Source organism: Bos indicus, chromosome 26, assembly GCF_029378745.1.
Source record: "Bos indicus isolate NIAB-ARS_2022 breed Sahiwal x Tharparkar chromosome 26, NIAB-ARS_B.indTharparkar_mat_pri_1.0, whole genome shotgun sequence".
NCBI classification, from domain to species: Eukaryota; Metazoa; Chordata; class Mammalia; order Artiodactyla; family Bovidae; genus Bos; species Bos indicus.
In genome coordinates, this window is record NC_091785.1 from 9,553,424 (window position 1) to 9,568,914 (window position 15,491).

The window sequence follows — 15,491 nt, forward strand, 5'->3', positions numbered from 1 at the left end:
CCTGTTTGGTTGAAATTATCTAAAAAAAGTATGTCATAAAAATTTTAACGAGAAGCAACAATGTTGTATGTAAGAAACATTTTATTTTATACAGTTCTTGGCTTGAGAAATGTTTGCCTCAAAATTGAGTACTCATTAGTTGCTGACATCAGTTTTGGAAATACCAGTAGATTTTTCTGTTGTCTTTTAGAAGTTTTTTAATGTTTGATTAGTAAATTACTTCATTTGAAGTTACATACATAGAGTATTTGAATTGTAACTTAACTACTGATGGCTTTGGGACCATTCTTTTTGATCCACAGTTTCATCATCTTTGGACTTTCCTTGTGGCTCAGCTGGTAAAGAATTCTGCAATGTGGTAGATCGGGGTTCGATTCCTGGGTTGGGAAGATCCCCTGGAGAAGGGAAAGTTCTGGCCTGGAGAATTCCATGGACTGTATAGTCCTTGGGCTTGCAAAGAGCAAGACACTTTCATCATCTGTGAAGTGGTAATGTTACTTCAAAGGATTGTTAGGATTAAATGAGAATGTATTTGGCATACTGTCTGAAACATGGTCTCTGTTTTTCTAATTTATGATGGATGCCAGAGTATTGGGTAGAATTTCATACTGTATGAATAAAGAAGGTGTAAGTCTGAGGAAAATGAAACTTTAAGAAGGCTAGATTGCTCAATTCTGTTTAAAGGAAGAATTGGATTGTTGCTCAGTAAGACATTGCAGAACCATGGGTTGTTGCTGTGCTAGAAACTCCCGTGTTGATCCTGGCCTTTGACTCCTTATCTGTCTGATTGACTTGAACTTCCTGTCACAGCATCCTTAAACCTAGACCTAATCTTCATCAGTCCTGCCACCTTCTGCATAAAGCTTTGTGTGTGAGCTGTACTGGACTGCTTGCTTCTTCTGAATATTTTATGTGTTGGGTTGGCCAAAAAGTTCTTTGGAGTTTTTCCATGGATGGTATGGAAAACCCTGAATGAACTTTTTGACCAACTCAGTATTTCCATGTATTTGTTCTACCCTCTGTTTAGAATGTTGTAATTGCTTTTGTTTCTTCTTTTTTCTGATGTATGACTTATTTCTTAAGGATTTCTAACATATTACCTATCTACTTTGTGATTTCTAACATATTACCTACTTTATCTCTACCTCTGCAGAATTAATCCTTCTTTCTCTTGCTCTTAAAACATCTTGATCTTCTGTATATGTAGTGGGGCCTTTGGCGTAGTTGTGGGTTTGTGTGTCTGTCTTCCTTGATAGAATAGGAACTCCTAGAGTGTGGTAGTCTTTGCTTACTTAGACTTATGTTCTCAGTGTCCTGTGCACAATGTTCAGTATGCAAATGTTCAGTGTGTGTTTGGATAATTGAGTAAAGGAGGGAGCCGATGAGTATCCCCATTCATGTGTAGTTACTGACAAGTATTTTTCTTAAGTTAACCAAGCCCTTTGCAACCTTATTTACTTTATTTGTTAATATTCATAGTACAAGGATAAATCTAAATTTAGTCTTTGTTAAAATGACTGCATTTCAAGGGGCTTTATATTTCTGTGCTTTTTAAAAAATTTATTGATGTGCAGTTGGTTTACAGTGTTTCAGGAGTACAGCAGAGTAATTCAATTATGTATGTGTGTGTGTGTGTGTGTGTGTGTGTGTGTGTGTGTATATTCTTTTTCAGGTTCTTTTCCATTATAGGATATTCAAGATGAATATGATTCCCTGTGCTGTACAGTAGGTCCTTGTTGATTTTGTATATAGTAGTGTGTATGTATAAACCCCAAATCCCTAACTTATCCCTTCCCTCACCTATATGCTTTCCTGTAAGGCTGGAAGCTTACTAGCATTCCCACTGAAATTAATGGTTAAGTCAGATAAGTTTGTTAGTAGTAATAAAATTTTTTTACATGAAAAATTTCTGTTGCATTGCTCAGAAAACCTTGGCATAATTTCAGTTTATATTTTTTAGTAAAATGTGTTTATAATTAGTTAGTTAGAAATTCCAGATTTGTGTTAGTTGCCACTGCTTGGGGTTCCCTACTGCTGCCTCATTTTTTTTTTTTTTTTTTCCTGTTAGTTTCCATTTTCTTATGTTTGTATTCTATAAGACAGTTAAAAAGTAAAGATTATTCATATTCAGGAATTGTAGTGCTTCAGGCTTGATTTGAGTCTCTTGTCTCTTCTTTTTTTTTTTTTGGTGAGTGGATACCTAAAGCATTTTGGTAATTAGGAATTACATTTTTTAAGTGGGGCTGCTTTCTTATGTGAGAATAATAGATGATGGCTAATATTTGTGATGTTAAAAATGATGATCCTAATGGAACCTTTTGAAGTTGAGGGTGAATTTATGTATTCTTAAAGTGACAAAAATTATTCCTGGCCTATATACTTTTATTATTATTATTATTTTTTTTAAGAAATTCAGCTTTTTAAAAAATTACATACAAAGCTGATTGTAAGTCATACAGGGCAAGACAATATTTTGTTAAGACAAATATCTTAGGAAATAGATTTGGAGATAATTATAAAACAACATTTTAAACCTGTTATAGAAACAGTATAGGTGATCATATTAAAACAAGCAAAAATGAGAAAAAATATATATTCCTACTACCTAGATATTATTACTTTTAGTACTTTAGTTTGTAATCTTTCTGTCTACATATTTTAATTATACTGGTATGCTGTATATGTTTTCTTTTATTAAAATAGTATCACATTGTACCTTCTCTTTTGAAACCTTTTTTTTTTTTTCCCCCAGTCAGTAATATCTACTTTTCCATTTCTGTAAATTTTCATCTAGCCAATACTTAGATCGTATTTAAAATTTCTCTAGTTGGTTCAAAAATATCCTTAATGGCTGGTTGGTCTGAAGCAGTAACCAGAACAGGATTGTACCAGTGAATTTGACTTTTAGAACCCTAAGTCTTTCTAAATCAAGGACAGCTACCCATTTCTCCCTTCTTCAGCTTTGAAATGATGCTCGATTTTTTTTTAAAAGATAATTTGAAAGATACTGGGTCATGACCTACAGATGTTTTGAATTGTCCAGTTTATACTCATAATGTCATTTAGCTTGTTCTATCTCATATCTGTTAAGTTAAAATTTATATGTAAGTGCTTCATGGATTCTCAGATTGAAGATAATTTGGCTCTCATAGATGATGCTGTGTCCTTCATATTGTATCACATCAAAAGTTATGTGATCTCTACTTAACTTGCTTGGTAATGCTGAGATTGGCCACTGAAATTGGGTGATAACAGTCTTTTCTGTGCATTATTCAATTATGTTTGTCTTCTTACATTAGAAGATCTATTATGTGGTGTTTTCTTACATTAGAAGATACATTATGTGGTATTACTTTGGCTCTGTTAGAAAGTTCAGTTCGTTATTATCCACTCACCTATTGATTTAGTACCATTTGTTGATCCTTGCCTAAGTCAGTAATTTTATTAGGGCTTTCAAAGTTTGATTTTTCTGATTCTAATTGATTTTTCTAAAATTTTTATTTTTATTAACTGGTGTTTTCTGTTGTGTTTGCTTTATGAAATGGAGCTATTGAGTTGCCCTGAAATAGAGTTCCTACAGGAAAAGTAGGATAAATCCTTTATCTTCCCCTTTACCAATTTCAGAGTAAAGAAAATAACTATTCCAGTAGACACTTATCAAAGCTTAAAAGTGAAAATAATTTTTTGTTGTAACTTTTTCTGTATTGAGTATCTTTATAGACTTGGGGATTTATTTCTATTTTATTCAGGATTCTTTGATTTACTACCATTTACATTTTTTCTCTGATGCTCAGTTTGTCACAAATTTAGCCATGCTTCATGCTAGCTCCTGTGTTTGATATACACTTTTCACTTTTATGCACTGGAGAAGGAAATGGCAACCCACTCCAGTGTTCTTGCCTGGAGAATCCCAGGGACGGCGGAGCCTGGTGGGCTGCCGTCGATGGGGTCGCACAGAGTCGGACACGACTGAAGCGACTTAGCAGCAGCAGCAGCAGCAATATAGTATGATATTAAGGATGAAATCAGGGTTCTAGAAGTGTTTACTACTGCTCAGGTGACATACTTTTAGGCTGTTTCTTTGGAAAGACCTAAACAATATAAATGTCTGCAAGGATGAGTTCATGTGAATATTTTCAGTTATTACTTGATTTCTTGATTTTATAATGTTATCTCTTTTCTCTTACAGTAATCACAAACCTTCAAGTCATTAACATAACTTCATTGATTTTTCCTATAATGTAAAGAAAAAGTTTGAAGATACTAATACTGATGTCATTAGAAATTACTGGAAAAGTTTAAAATTTCTTTGTAGCTCTTTTTTCTTAGAAAACTTCCTGCCCAGAAGTACAGTAAAATTACAGTGCCTAGATAACCCTTGAAATAAATCCTTTCTCCTGGTTACCAATTTGATATTTAATCAGATTTGTTTCAGTGTGTGCTTGCCTCCTCCCCTCTACTTCTCTATGAAGCAACCATTTTTATTAGTCTCTCAGTTATCTGTATGTGTGTTGGAGCATTCCAATTCAGGCAAATATACATGTAAAAAATTAGTTTATAAAGTATTTCTTTTATACGAAGGTAGCATACTATATACTCTGTTATGCACATTTTTTTCCTCAAAATATTTTGTAGATCTGTCCAAGCAGTACTAATAATTATATAGAACATATAGTCAATAGGTAATCTTTTCTTAAATTACAATGTCAAAATGAAAGGTTTTAGTAATTTAAGTAGTTATTTTGGATTGAAAATAATACTGGAATAAGCTCACTAATGTTAATGCAGCAGAAATTAAAAAGATCTCTAAAAAGGCACTGGATTTGATGAATTTTGTATTGTATTTGGAAGATAAATGGGTCCAATAGATGAGCATAGAGCTTTGGAGATAGTCTTGAGTGGTTTAAAGCAGTTAAGATTGGCTGGTTTGAAACATCTGTGTCAGAAAATCATGAGATTAGAGAGAATTGATGGAGCTCAAGAATGAGAGCCAGTCTGATGGACAAAATCCACAGATATGTGGATTATCTGTGCTGCTTTATAGTTTTATATAAATTTTTCTTGAGTATAGAAGTTTGTTTTATGCAGGTGTTGTATATAAGTTAATAGAATGGGCACGCTAAGTTTTGATACCTCAGTTCAGTATTATCATCATAAATACCAAGGGTTAAGATAGATCATTGTGGTTTTCTCAACCTCCTCACCATGTAGAATAGGAAATTGAAGTCTAAAAAGGTTGAGTTGTCCAATTTATGCATCTGATTAGAGCAATAACCTGTTCTTAAATCTAATTTTCTAACTCTTAACTGTTTCTACTTTTCTCTGAAAAAGGAGAAATTATGCAGCTGTTTCTTGTTTCATTTTTATTTTGATTTTTGGATTTTGTCTGAATATTTTAGTATGTAAATATGAAAGTTACCTTTTACCTTAGATGCATTCTAAACATACTGGGTAGGATTTAATAATCAGTGTCGTATGATTGTTTGTGTGTTAGTTGTTCAGTCATTTCAGACTCTTTGGGACCCCATAGACCGTAGCCCACCAGCCTCCTCCATCCATGGGATTTTCCAGGCCAGAATACTGGAGTGGGTTGCCATTGATATTTTTTGGAATCAGTGTATTTACCTGTATTTCTTAATTACACATGATGGCTTATAAATAAATACATTTGACAGCCTTATTATTAACATGGTTTGTAGTGGGGAAAGCTTTTTATAATCAGCTAATGTTTTAAAACATTTACATGTAGTTTGCATTGTATATTTCAGTAAGCTAATGTTTTAAAGTGTGTACATGTGGTTTGCATTGTTGCATATTTCCTTAACTTAAGCACTCAGATATTTATCCAAACATTATTGCTATGGGCTTTCCTGCAGAAAGACTTGAAGGTGTATACAGGAACAATATAGATGATGTAGTAAGGTAAGAACTTTTTAATTTTCTGTTTCAATTATTGATGTATATTCATGTTGTATTTTCATTTAGGAAAATTTCTAAACCACAGAAAAAGATGTACTTTTTGATGTTGTTTATTTTTATTATGTTGATGATCTATAACTGCTTTCTTTATTTTGCTCCATGTACCTACTGAGCATCAGTGGGATAAAACTCATTAGATAAGAACTGACTTTTTACATAATCAGGTATATGTGTTATGATTTCATGGACTCCATAAAATGCCCCTCACCAGTTTAATATCTGGGTTCCATTGCACTATGGTTTTTGTCTTTTATTTCACAATTGGGTATTAGCCTTAAAATCCTTGAGTGGATTTATTCATAAATTTATTTATGCTAAGGCATACATAAATGATGTAATTTTACATAGAACAGTTTATAATGGGGCATAAATGCACAAAGGACCTGGAGAAGTGTTTAGCACAGGGGATCTGGAAAGGAATTTGTTAGACACCAAAGCCTAGGTGTCTGCTTTTCAATTTTGCATCATTTTTAAGAGGAATTATCATTCATATCTTAATAATAGTTCTGAAGGCTCATTTAAATAACCTTAAATACATTATGACCTAAGCTTACATAGTATATTTTATGAGAGAAGGAATTTGTGTCTGCTTTGTAAATAGTCAACATGTTTTCTAATTTCAGAACACAAAATTTGTGTATAAATAAACTGTAAAATGTCAGTAGGAAGTATAATTGGCTTTAAAAGTTTAAATTTTCTATCATTTCTTGTACTCTCTTTCAGAAGTATCCTTTTTGGAGACTTCCAGTTTAAATATGTGGTGGTTATGAGAACTAAATGTTATAATGGGCAGGAAAGCACTTTGTAAAGCATTATGCAGATATAGGATTCTTTTTAAATAGTTATCTTAGTATTTAAAACTATCTATATACTCTTATATGAGCCAACCATAGTTGTTTTTTTCAGTGGTTAATTTTTAGCAATTTGCTTTGAACCAAAGTCTGTTTACATTTTTTGCAGTATAGAGTTGTACCCAGTTGGGTTTTTGTAGTGCTTATATTGTGTTCAGAATTAAACTTCAGTATTGACAGAAAAACTCCCAGACTGCTTTGTGGTTGGTACATGAGCTGTCAGAGGAATGAGTTAAGAGCTTGCGATTCAGAAATGAGTTTGCCTTCTAGTAGTTGGGCAGGACACAGTGGAAGAATGGAAGCAGCAGCTTGATATGGCTTAGTCAGTGTTAATACCAATCTACAGAAATACAGTGAGTGATAGAAAAAAGATTAAGAGAAGTAAATTTTGACTCTAGAGATGGAGAATCTTGGAAACGAGCAGTGCTGTCATGAAACATGTTTGCTGCTACGGTGAAGGAGTGTTTATCAGGCCTCTTTGTGGCCTAGAAGAAACATTTCTAAAGTCCATCTACTTAACATTACTGTAATTCTGCATTCAACCAACTACTAATTCAAACAAGTCAGATTGATACTCATACATAAAAAGAGTATGAATACTCTTGAGTAGAGGATACATTTTCCAGTCACTGTAAGAATATCCTTTTGGTAAATTAATTTGATGTGCTAATTTCTACATTTTTCTCTTCTGAATGTGAATTTGTTTCTTCTGACTGCGGATTAATACTGAGGCTGATTGATCATCTTTCCGGTTACTGATAAATCCAGTTTCTGGTTCTGTATATATGATTTACATATGATCATCAGATCTTTGATGGTGGTGGTGTATTGTTTTGTCACTACGACATGTTTGACCCATGGACTGCAGCATACCAGGCTTCCCTGTCCACCATCTCGCAGAGTTTGTTCAAATTCATGCCCAGTGAGTCAGTGATACTACTTAACCATATCTCATCCTCTGCCCACTTCTCCTCCTGGCTTCAGTCTTTTGCAGTAACAGGGTCTTTCCCAGTGAGCCAATTCTTCACGTCAGGTAGCCAAGTACTGGAGCTTCAGCTTCAGCATCAGTACTTCCAGTGAATATTCAGGGTTGATTTCCTTTAGGATTGACTGGTTTGATCTCCTTGAAGTCCAAGGGAGTCTCAAGAGTCTTCTCCGACACCACAGTTCAAAAGCATCAGTTCTTTGGCACTCAACCTTCTTTATGGTCCAACTCTCACATCCATACATGACTACTGGAAAACCACAGCTTTAACTACACAGACCTTTCTCAGCAAAATGGTGTCTTTGCTTTTGAATATACTGTTTAGGTTTCTCATAGCTTTCCTTCCAAAGAGCAAGCATCTTTTAATTTCATGGCTGCAGACACCATCCATAGTAATTTTGGAGCCCAAGACAGTAAAATCTGTCACTGCTTCCACATTTTCCCTTTCTATTTGCCATGAAGTGATGGGACTAGATGCCATGATCTTAGTTGTTTTTTTTCCCCCTCGTTTCTTTATTATTTCTAAAACAAAAAGTTAATAGAGAAGTTACAAATCTTCAAATAATCTTTTAGTTTTTTGAATGTTGAGTTTTAAGCCAGCTCTTTTACTCTCATCAAGAGTCTCTTTAGTTCCTCTTTGTTTTCAGCCATTAGGGTGGCTGCATCTGAGGTTGTTAATATTTCTCCCTGCAAACTTGATTTTAGTTTGTGATTGATCCAGTCCAGCGTTTTGCATGATATATACTCTGCATATAAGTTAAATTAACAATATACAGCCTTGTCATACTCCTTTCCCAATTTTGAACCAGCCTGTTGTTCCATATAAGATTCTAATGGTTGTTTCTTGACAACAGACTTACCTTCTTTACAATAGGTAAACCTGTCAGGAGACAGGTAAGGTGTTTTGGTATTCCCATCTTTTTAAGAACTTTCTGCAGTTTGTTGTGATCCACACAAAGGCTTTAATGTAGTCAATGAATCAGAAGTATATGTTTTTCTGGAATTCTCTTGCTTTTTCTATGATCCAGCAAATGTTGGCAATTTGATCTCTGGTTCCTCTGCCTTTTCTAAACCCAGCTTATACATCTGGAACTTCTTGGCTCACATACTACTGAAGCCTAGCTTGAATGATTTTGAGCATAACCTCACTAGCATGTGAAATGAGCAAAATTGTATGATGGTTTGAACATTCTTTGGCATTGCCTTTGATTGCAGTTGGAATGAAAACTGTTCTTTTCCAGTCCTGTGGCCATGCTGAGTTTTCCAAATTTGCTGTCATATTTAGTGCAGCACTTTAACAGCATCATCTTTTAGGATTTGAAATAGTTCTGCTGGAATTTGTTTGTAGTAATGCTTCTTAGGCCCACTTAACTTCACATTCTAGGATATCTGGCTCTGGGTGAGTGTCCATACCATCATGGGTATCCAGATCATTAAGACATTTTTGGTATAGTTCTGTGTATTCTTTCCACCTCTTCTTAATCTCTTCTGCTTCTGTTGTCCTTGCCATTTCTGTCCTTTATTGTACTCATCTTTGTTTGAAATGTTCCCTTGATCTCTCCATTTTCTTTAAGAAATCTCTAGTCTTTCCTATTCTATTGTTTTTCTCTACTTCTTTGCAGTGTTCATTTAGGAAACCCTCCTTATCTTTCTTTGCTATTCTGTGAAACTCTGTGTTCAGTTGGATATAACTTTCCCTTTGTACCTTGCTTTACACTTCTCCTCTTTCCTTAGCTATTTGTAAGACCTTCTCAGACAACCTTCTTGCATTTCTTTTCATTTGGGATGGTTTTAGTCACTGCCTCCTATACAATGTTAAGTTATAATAACTCCCATCAAGAAAATACTGTGCTGGGAAGTATTTTGATCTGTCATCTTCTGACTTCAGAAACCTCTGCCTTTATGCCTCTGAATTAAGATTCATATACATTTGGCTTGTAATCAGGAACAGCGGTTGAGGTTTATTCTGTCTCCTTTAATGTATCTAGTTTATTTTATCTAGCTTTAAAATTTTTCAGATGTCACTCTTAGAAAAAGGTTAGCCAACTGATAGTTGTTAGTTACTTTAGCCAACTGATCTTGTCACCAACTGGTCTTGTCACCCTAGTGAATAATGGTTGTAGCACATGAAAATGAAGAATCATCAACTGAAGATAATAACTATGCTGTACTTGTTTTTTTTTTTTTTTCTTTTTTTTTCCTTTTTTTTTTGTTTGATGGATAAATGGCCAGTAATGCTTTGCTGTTATCAGTTTACCCCTCCCCCTTAGTTTATGAGAAAGGGTGAACAGTGATCATGAAGGAAGATGTATCTTTTCCTATGAGCTAAAATGAAAATGAATAATTCTTAAGTACTTTGTGTGCTGTGATTAACCTCTCCATGAAAATGACCTTCTCTAGTACCTAGATAATTGATTTCCTTGAATGGCTTGCACGATATTGGAGTTCAGTTCAGTCGCTCGGTCGTGTCCGACTCTTTGCGACCCCATGAACTGCAGCACGCCAGGCCTCGCTGTCCATCACCAACTCCCGGAGTTTGCTCAAGCACATGTCCATTGAGTTGGTGATACCATCCAACCATCTCGTCCTCTGTCATCCCCTTCTCCTGCCCTCAATCTTTCCCAGCATCAGGGTCTTTTCCAAGGAGTCAGCTCTTCATATCAGGTGGCCAAAGTATTGGAGTTTCAGCTTCAACATCAGTCCTTCCAATGAACACCCAGGACGGATCTCCTTTAGGATGGACTGGTTAGATCTTCTTGCAGTCCAAGGGACTCTCAAGAGTCTTCTCCAACACCACAGTTTAAAAGCATCAATTCTTTGGTGCTCAGCTTTCTTTATAGTCCAACTCTCACATCCATACATGACTACTGGAAAAACCACAGCTTTAACTGGGTGGAACTTTGTTGGCAAAGTAATGTCTCTACTTTTTAATATGCTGTCTAGGTTGGTCATAACTTTTCTTCCAAGAAGCAAGCATCTTTTAATTTCATGGCTGCAGTCACCATCTGCAGTGATTTTGGAACCCCCCAAAATAGTATGTCACTGTTTCCATTGTTTTCCCATCTGTTTGCCATGAAGTGATGGGACCAGATGCCATAATCTTAGTTTTCTGAAAGTTGAGTTTTAAGCCAACTTTTTCACTCTCCTCTTTCATTTTCATCAAGAGGCTCTTTAGTTCTTCTTTGCTTTCTGCCATAAGGGTGGTGTCATCTGCATATCTGAGGTTATTGATATTTCTCCCAGCAGTCTTGACTCCAGCTTGTGCTTCATCCAGTCCAGCATTTCTCATGATGTTGGAGACACTAGTACTAATTGGTAGTGATTTTTTTTTTTTTTTGGTTCAAAGATGGTAACACCTCAGTGAAAAAATGTCTTTATTTTCTTATATCTTTTCTTTTAACAGTAAACTTTGGGATTTAGAAACTGGGATATCTAAAGAGTATTTAAAATTACCTTTTCCTCTTTAAGCCCATGTGTTTCCTATGATTCCTATGATTTTTCCCCCCTAAACAAGAAATATTGTGCAGAATTCAGACTTTGTTGTTGTACATTACTGCTTTGAGTAAAACTCATATTCCAGATACCTTCATGCTTAAAGTATTAACTGTTTATGGATATAATTCATTACAGCAATGTAAGATTTTTTACTTGAGGTATTCAAATATTTAACTTCTCCTTTTGAGGTTACCTCCTGGGATCAGGAATTAATGTAAAGAATAAGAGCAGAGGAAAAGTGAACTAAGTTGAATTTTTTTTTTTACTATCTTTACTGCAGGTGTTTTCTTTAATAAGCAGTTAGAATTGACAGGGCAAGACAGGGTCATTTCATAGAATGGAAATGGAAAAACTAGCTCTTCGCAGATCGTTTTTTCTTCATCTTAATACTGCCTTCTCTCTCCTTTCTTTCTTGCCTCTAAAATTCTTGCTGTAACCAGCTGATAATAGGAAGCAGTGTTTTATTTGGGTGATTTATTGTTCTTTGATATGTATATTAATCTTATTTCTCAGGTTAATATTGAAGTTATCTGTTAATAATTTATATGTTACCTGTATAAATCTAGGCAATCTTTAACAAATTGATGATGCTTCATAGGTTTAGCAGACATAGTTTGAGAATTGTTCTGTATGTAATAAATCATAGAAGTGTAAGTTTAATAGAGGTGAACTGGCTTTCTTACTGAAGAACCTTTAATGTGCTATTATGCATTGTAATTCTCCTAGGAATGAAATTCTAATATGTTCCTTTCCTTATTTTTTTTTCATTTCTTTCCCTTTCTCTTCCCCTCCTTCCTTTCCCCTTTATCTCTTTCTTTTCTTTTGTAGTATAGTAAATAAGATTTCTCTCAACAGTGCTCCATGGAGCACAATTTTGGAAATTTTGAAATGAAAAAGTTGTATATAACAATATTTTCCTCTTTGTCTGTCATTAGGAAATACAGTACTTCCTCCTCTTTTATTGGAAAGATCAGCTTTTTCACCCGTGTATAAGCAGCCATATTGCAGATTCAAAAGTCCGTCTTCCCTTTTCGTGTTTTATGCATTTTCTTCCTGAAGAAACTTTTCAAATATTTTTCTCTTAATCATATAATGATCTCTCAATCAACCTTATGTTAATTTTCAATTAAAAAAAAAGGACATGTTTGTTTTCTCAACATTACCATTATTGGTTATTCAGTTTAAAAAGGTTGAAAAGAGATTATTTATAGGAAAGCTTCAAAAATAATTTAGGAGGATATCAATTCCCTTCTCCCTTTCCAACAACTTTTGACTTCTTCCCTCATTGCCTCTGTTTCTTGCTTCCTTTTTTTCTTTATTCAGATGTAAATCATATAACATGAAATTGCCCACTTCAGAGTGTACAGTTCAGGGACATTTAGTGTTTTCCAATATTTTATAACCACCACCTCTGTCAAGTTCCGAAACATTTTTTCACCCCAGAAGAAAACCCTGTCCCCAGAGACTCCTCCTACTTCTTTCATTAGTCTTTATTCTTTACAAATTGCAGAGCCATGATGGATTTGACAATGATTAAATTATCTGTACCAATCCAATTATTGATATTTTAGTATGATGTTTACTTGCATTTATATATATGTGTTACTGTTGTATAAGCAGTTTGCATGTGTTCTCTTACTAAATTGCTACAGTAAACCTATCTCCATTTCATAGATGGTTTAAAAGAAGCTAACTTCCCCAAGTGCCACAGCTGGTAAGAACAGGCTGAGGACTGAGTCCAGGTCTGTCAGATTCCAAAGCTGATTTGCTTAATAACCGTAAAATCTTGTATATCAGAGGACAAAAACTAGAAACTCCTGCTCATTTAGCCTGTTGATACACAGTGTTGTTCCCCACTCAGTGTGGGAAATCATCTAGGAAAGTCTTTTCTAGTATCATACTAGAACATTTCTCAAGGATTTGAGTATCTAGATTGAAAAGACCTACATCGTGCCAAGCACAGTAAGTGAAAACAGGTCAATACCAGGCAAATTATTAAGAAGTTAAAAAAAATATATTAAGAAGAATGAGAATTTCTCAAAAGCTTTCAGGGTCATTTAGAAAGGATTAGGAATGTGGCTTTTCCAGTGGTCATGTATGGATGTGAGAGTTGGACTATAAAGAAAGCTGAGCATTGAAGAATTGATGCTTTTGAACTGTGGTGTTGAAGAGTCTTGAGAGTCCCTTGGACTGCAAGGAGATCCAACCAGTCCATCCTAAAGGAGATCAGTCCTGGGTGTTCATTGGAAGGACTGATGTTGAAGCTGAAACTGCAATATTTTGGCCACCTGATATGAAGAGCTGACTCCTTGGAAAAGACCCTGCTGCTGAGAAAGATAGAGGGCAGGAGGAGAAGGGGACGACAGAGGACAAGATGGTTGGATGGCATCACCAACTCAGTGGACATGGGTTTGGGTGGACTCGGGGAGTTGGTGATGGACAGGGAGGCCTGGCGTGCTACAGTTCGTGGGGTCACAAAGAGTCGGACATGACTGAGCGATTGAACTGAACTGAACTGAGAAATGTCAGTAGCATCTAACTTCTCAGTAGTAGAATTAAAGATGGAAGATTGAGGAACAGCACTTCAGATGTTCTGCAGTCAACCTGGAATTCTATATCCAGCCAAACCATCAATGAGGTGCAAGAGTAGGAAAAAAAGACACTCAATGGACTGAACAAAAAAAAAATTTGTCCTTGTAACATTTCTTAGGCGATTACTAGAAGATGTACCCTAGGAAAACAGGGAGAGAAACTGTGAAAGAAAAGAAAAAGGCTTTGACAAACGGAGAATCCAACTCAGAAACCACAGTCAAGTCCCAGGGTGACAACAGTGCCACAAAGCTAAAGAGCAGCCAGTTCTGATTAGAGCAGTAGGACGGAAGGCTTTCGGGAAGAACGCTATAGGTGGATAATGAAATAAGATTATCTGGGAGAAAATATAAGAAGATTCTTAGGAAATTTGGTGAATTAGAATCAAGAAGCAATTTTAACATCTGTTGATTTAACCCAAAGTTGTGATGTTTAAGGGAAATTAAGAGAAGTGAAGCGTGTGTTGGGGATACTACTGGTTTTGTTAGTCTTCTCTACCAAGGCATAAAATATGTAGGTAATTGATAAATCTACAAGAAGCATTGTTATTTGTCTTATATAGAAATGCTGACTTAAATACCAGGAAAAAGAATTCTAATACTTGAGGGTAGTTACTTTTGGGGAAAAAACATGCGTTTGAAGATGAAGAGTGATGGGAGATGAGTATTTTTTTTTTTAATGGTATATATATAGGGTAATATCATTTAAACTTTTTTTAACTGTCCAGTTTAGTAGCATGAAGTATATTCACATTCTTGTATACTTATCACCACTGTCCATCTCTAAAACTGTTTTATCCATACTGAAACGTTGTACTGTTTAAATAGTAACTTCCCATTCCCCCCGAATTCCAGCCCCTGAACCACTGTTATATTTTCTATGTATTTGACCATTCTGGGTACCTTATATAAGTGGAAACATATAATATTTATCTTTTTGTGACTTATTTTACTTCGTTTCACCCATGTTGTGGCATGTGTCCTTCTATTATATGTATATACCACATTCTGTTTATCTATTCCTCTGTCGGTTGACACCTGGGTTACTTCCACATATTGACTATTGTAGATAACGTTAATATGAACATGGGTGTCCCAGTATCTATTTGAGTCTCTACTTCTAACTAACTCAGAAGTGGGATTGCTGGGTCAGATGATCATTCTATGCTTGCTTTTTCTGAGGCTCTATCATACTGTTTTCTACAGTGTCTGTCTCATTTTACATTCCTACCAGCAATGCACAAGTGTTGCAACTTCTCCAAACCCTCACTGCCAACACTTGATATTTTCCGGGGTTTTTTATTTTGTTTGTTTGGGGTTTTTTGGATAACAGCTCTCCTAATGGTTATAAAGTGATATCCCATTGTGGTTTTGATTTGCATTTCTCTAATGATAAATGATGCTGAGCATCTTTTCATGTGCTTAGTCACCATTTGTTTATCTTCTTTGGCAATATGTCTGTTTGAGCCCTTTGCTAGTTTATGAATTGGATTTTTTGTTTTTGAGTTCTATATATGATGGATGTTAATCATTTACTAGATAATGTGATTTGCAAATATTTTTTTCCATCCTATCGATTGCCTTCTTACTATG

The 15,491-nt window shown here is 35.1% G+C and overlaps 1 protein-coding gene across 1 annotated transcript in view; it reads left to right on the plus strand.

The window, feature by feature from the left end:
• PTEN (phosphatase and tensin homolog) overlaps nucleotides 1-15,491 on the plus strand; it is a 101,054-nt gene that overhangs the window by 23,416 nt on the left and 62,147 nt on the right. The window contains exon 2 of the mRNA XM_070780438.1: nucleotides 5,838-5,922. Within this exon, the coding sequence (XP_070636539.1) occupies nucleotides 5,838-5,922 (85 nt within the window). The remainder of the gene's footprint in view (nucleotides 1-5,837; nucleotides 5,923-15,491) is intronic.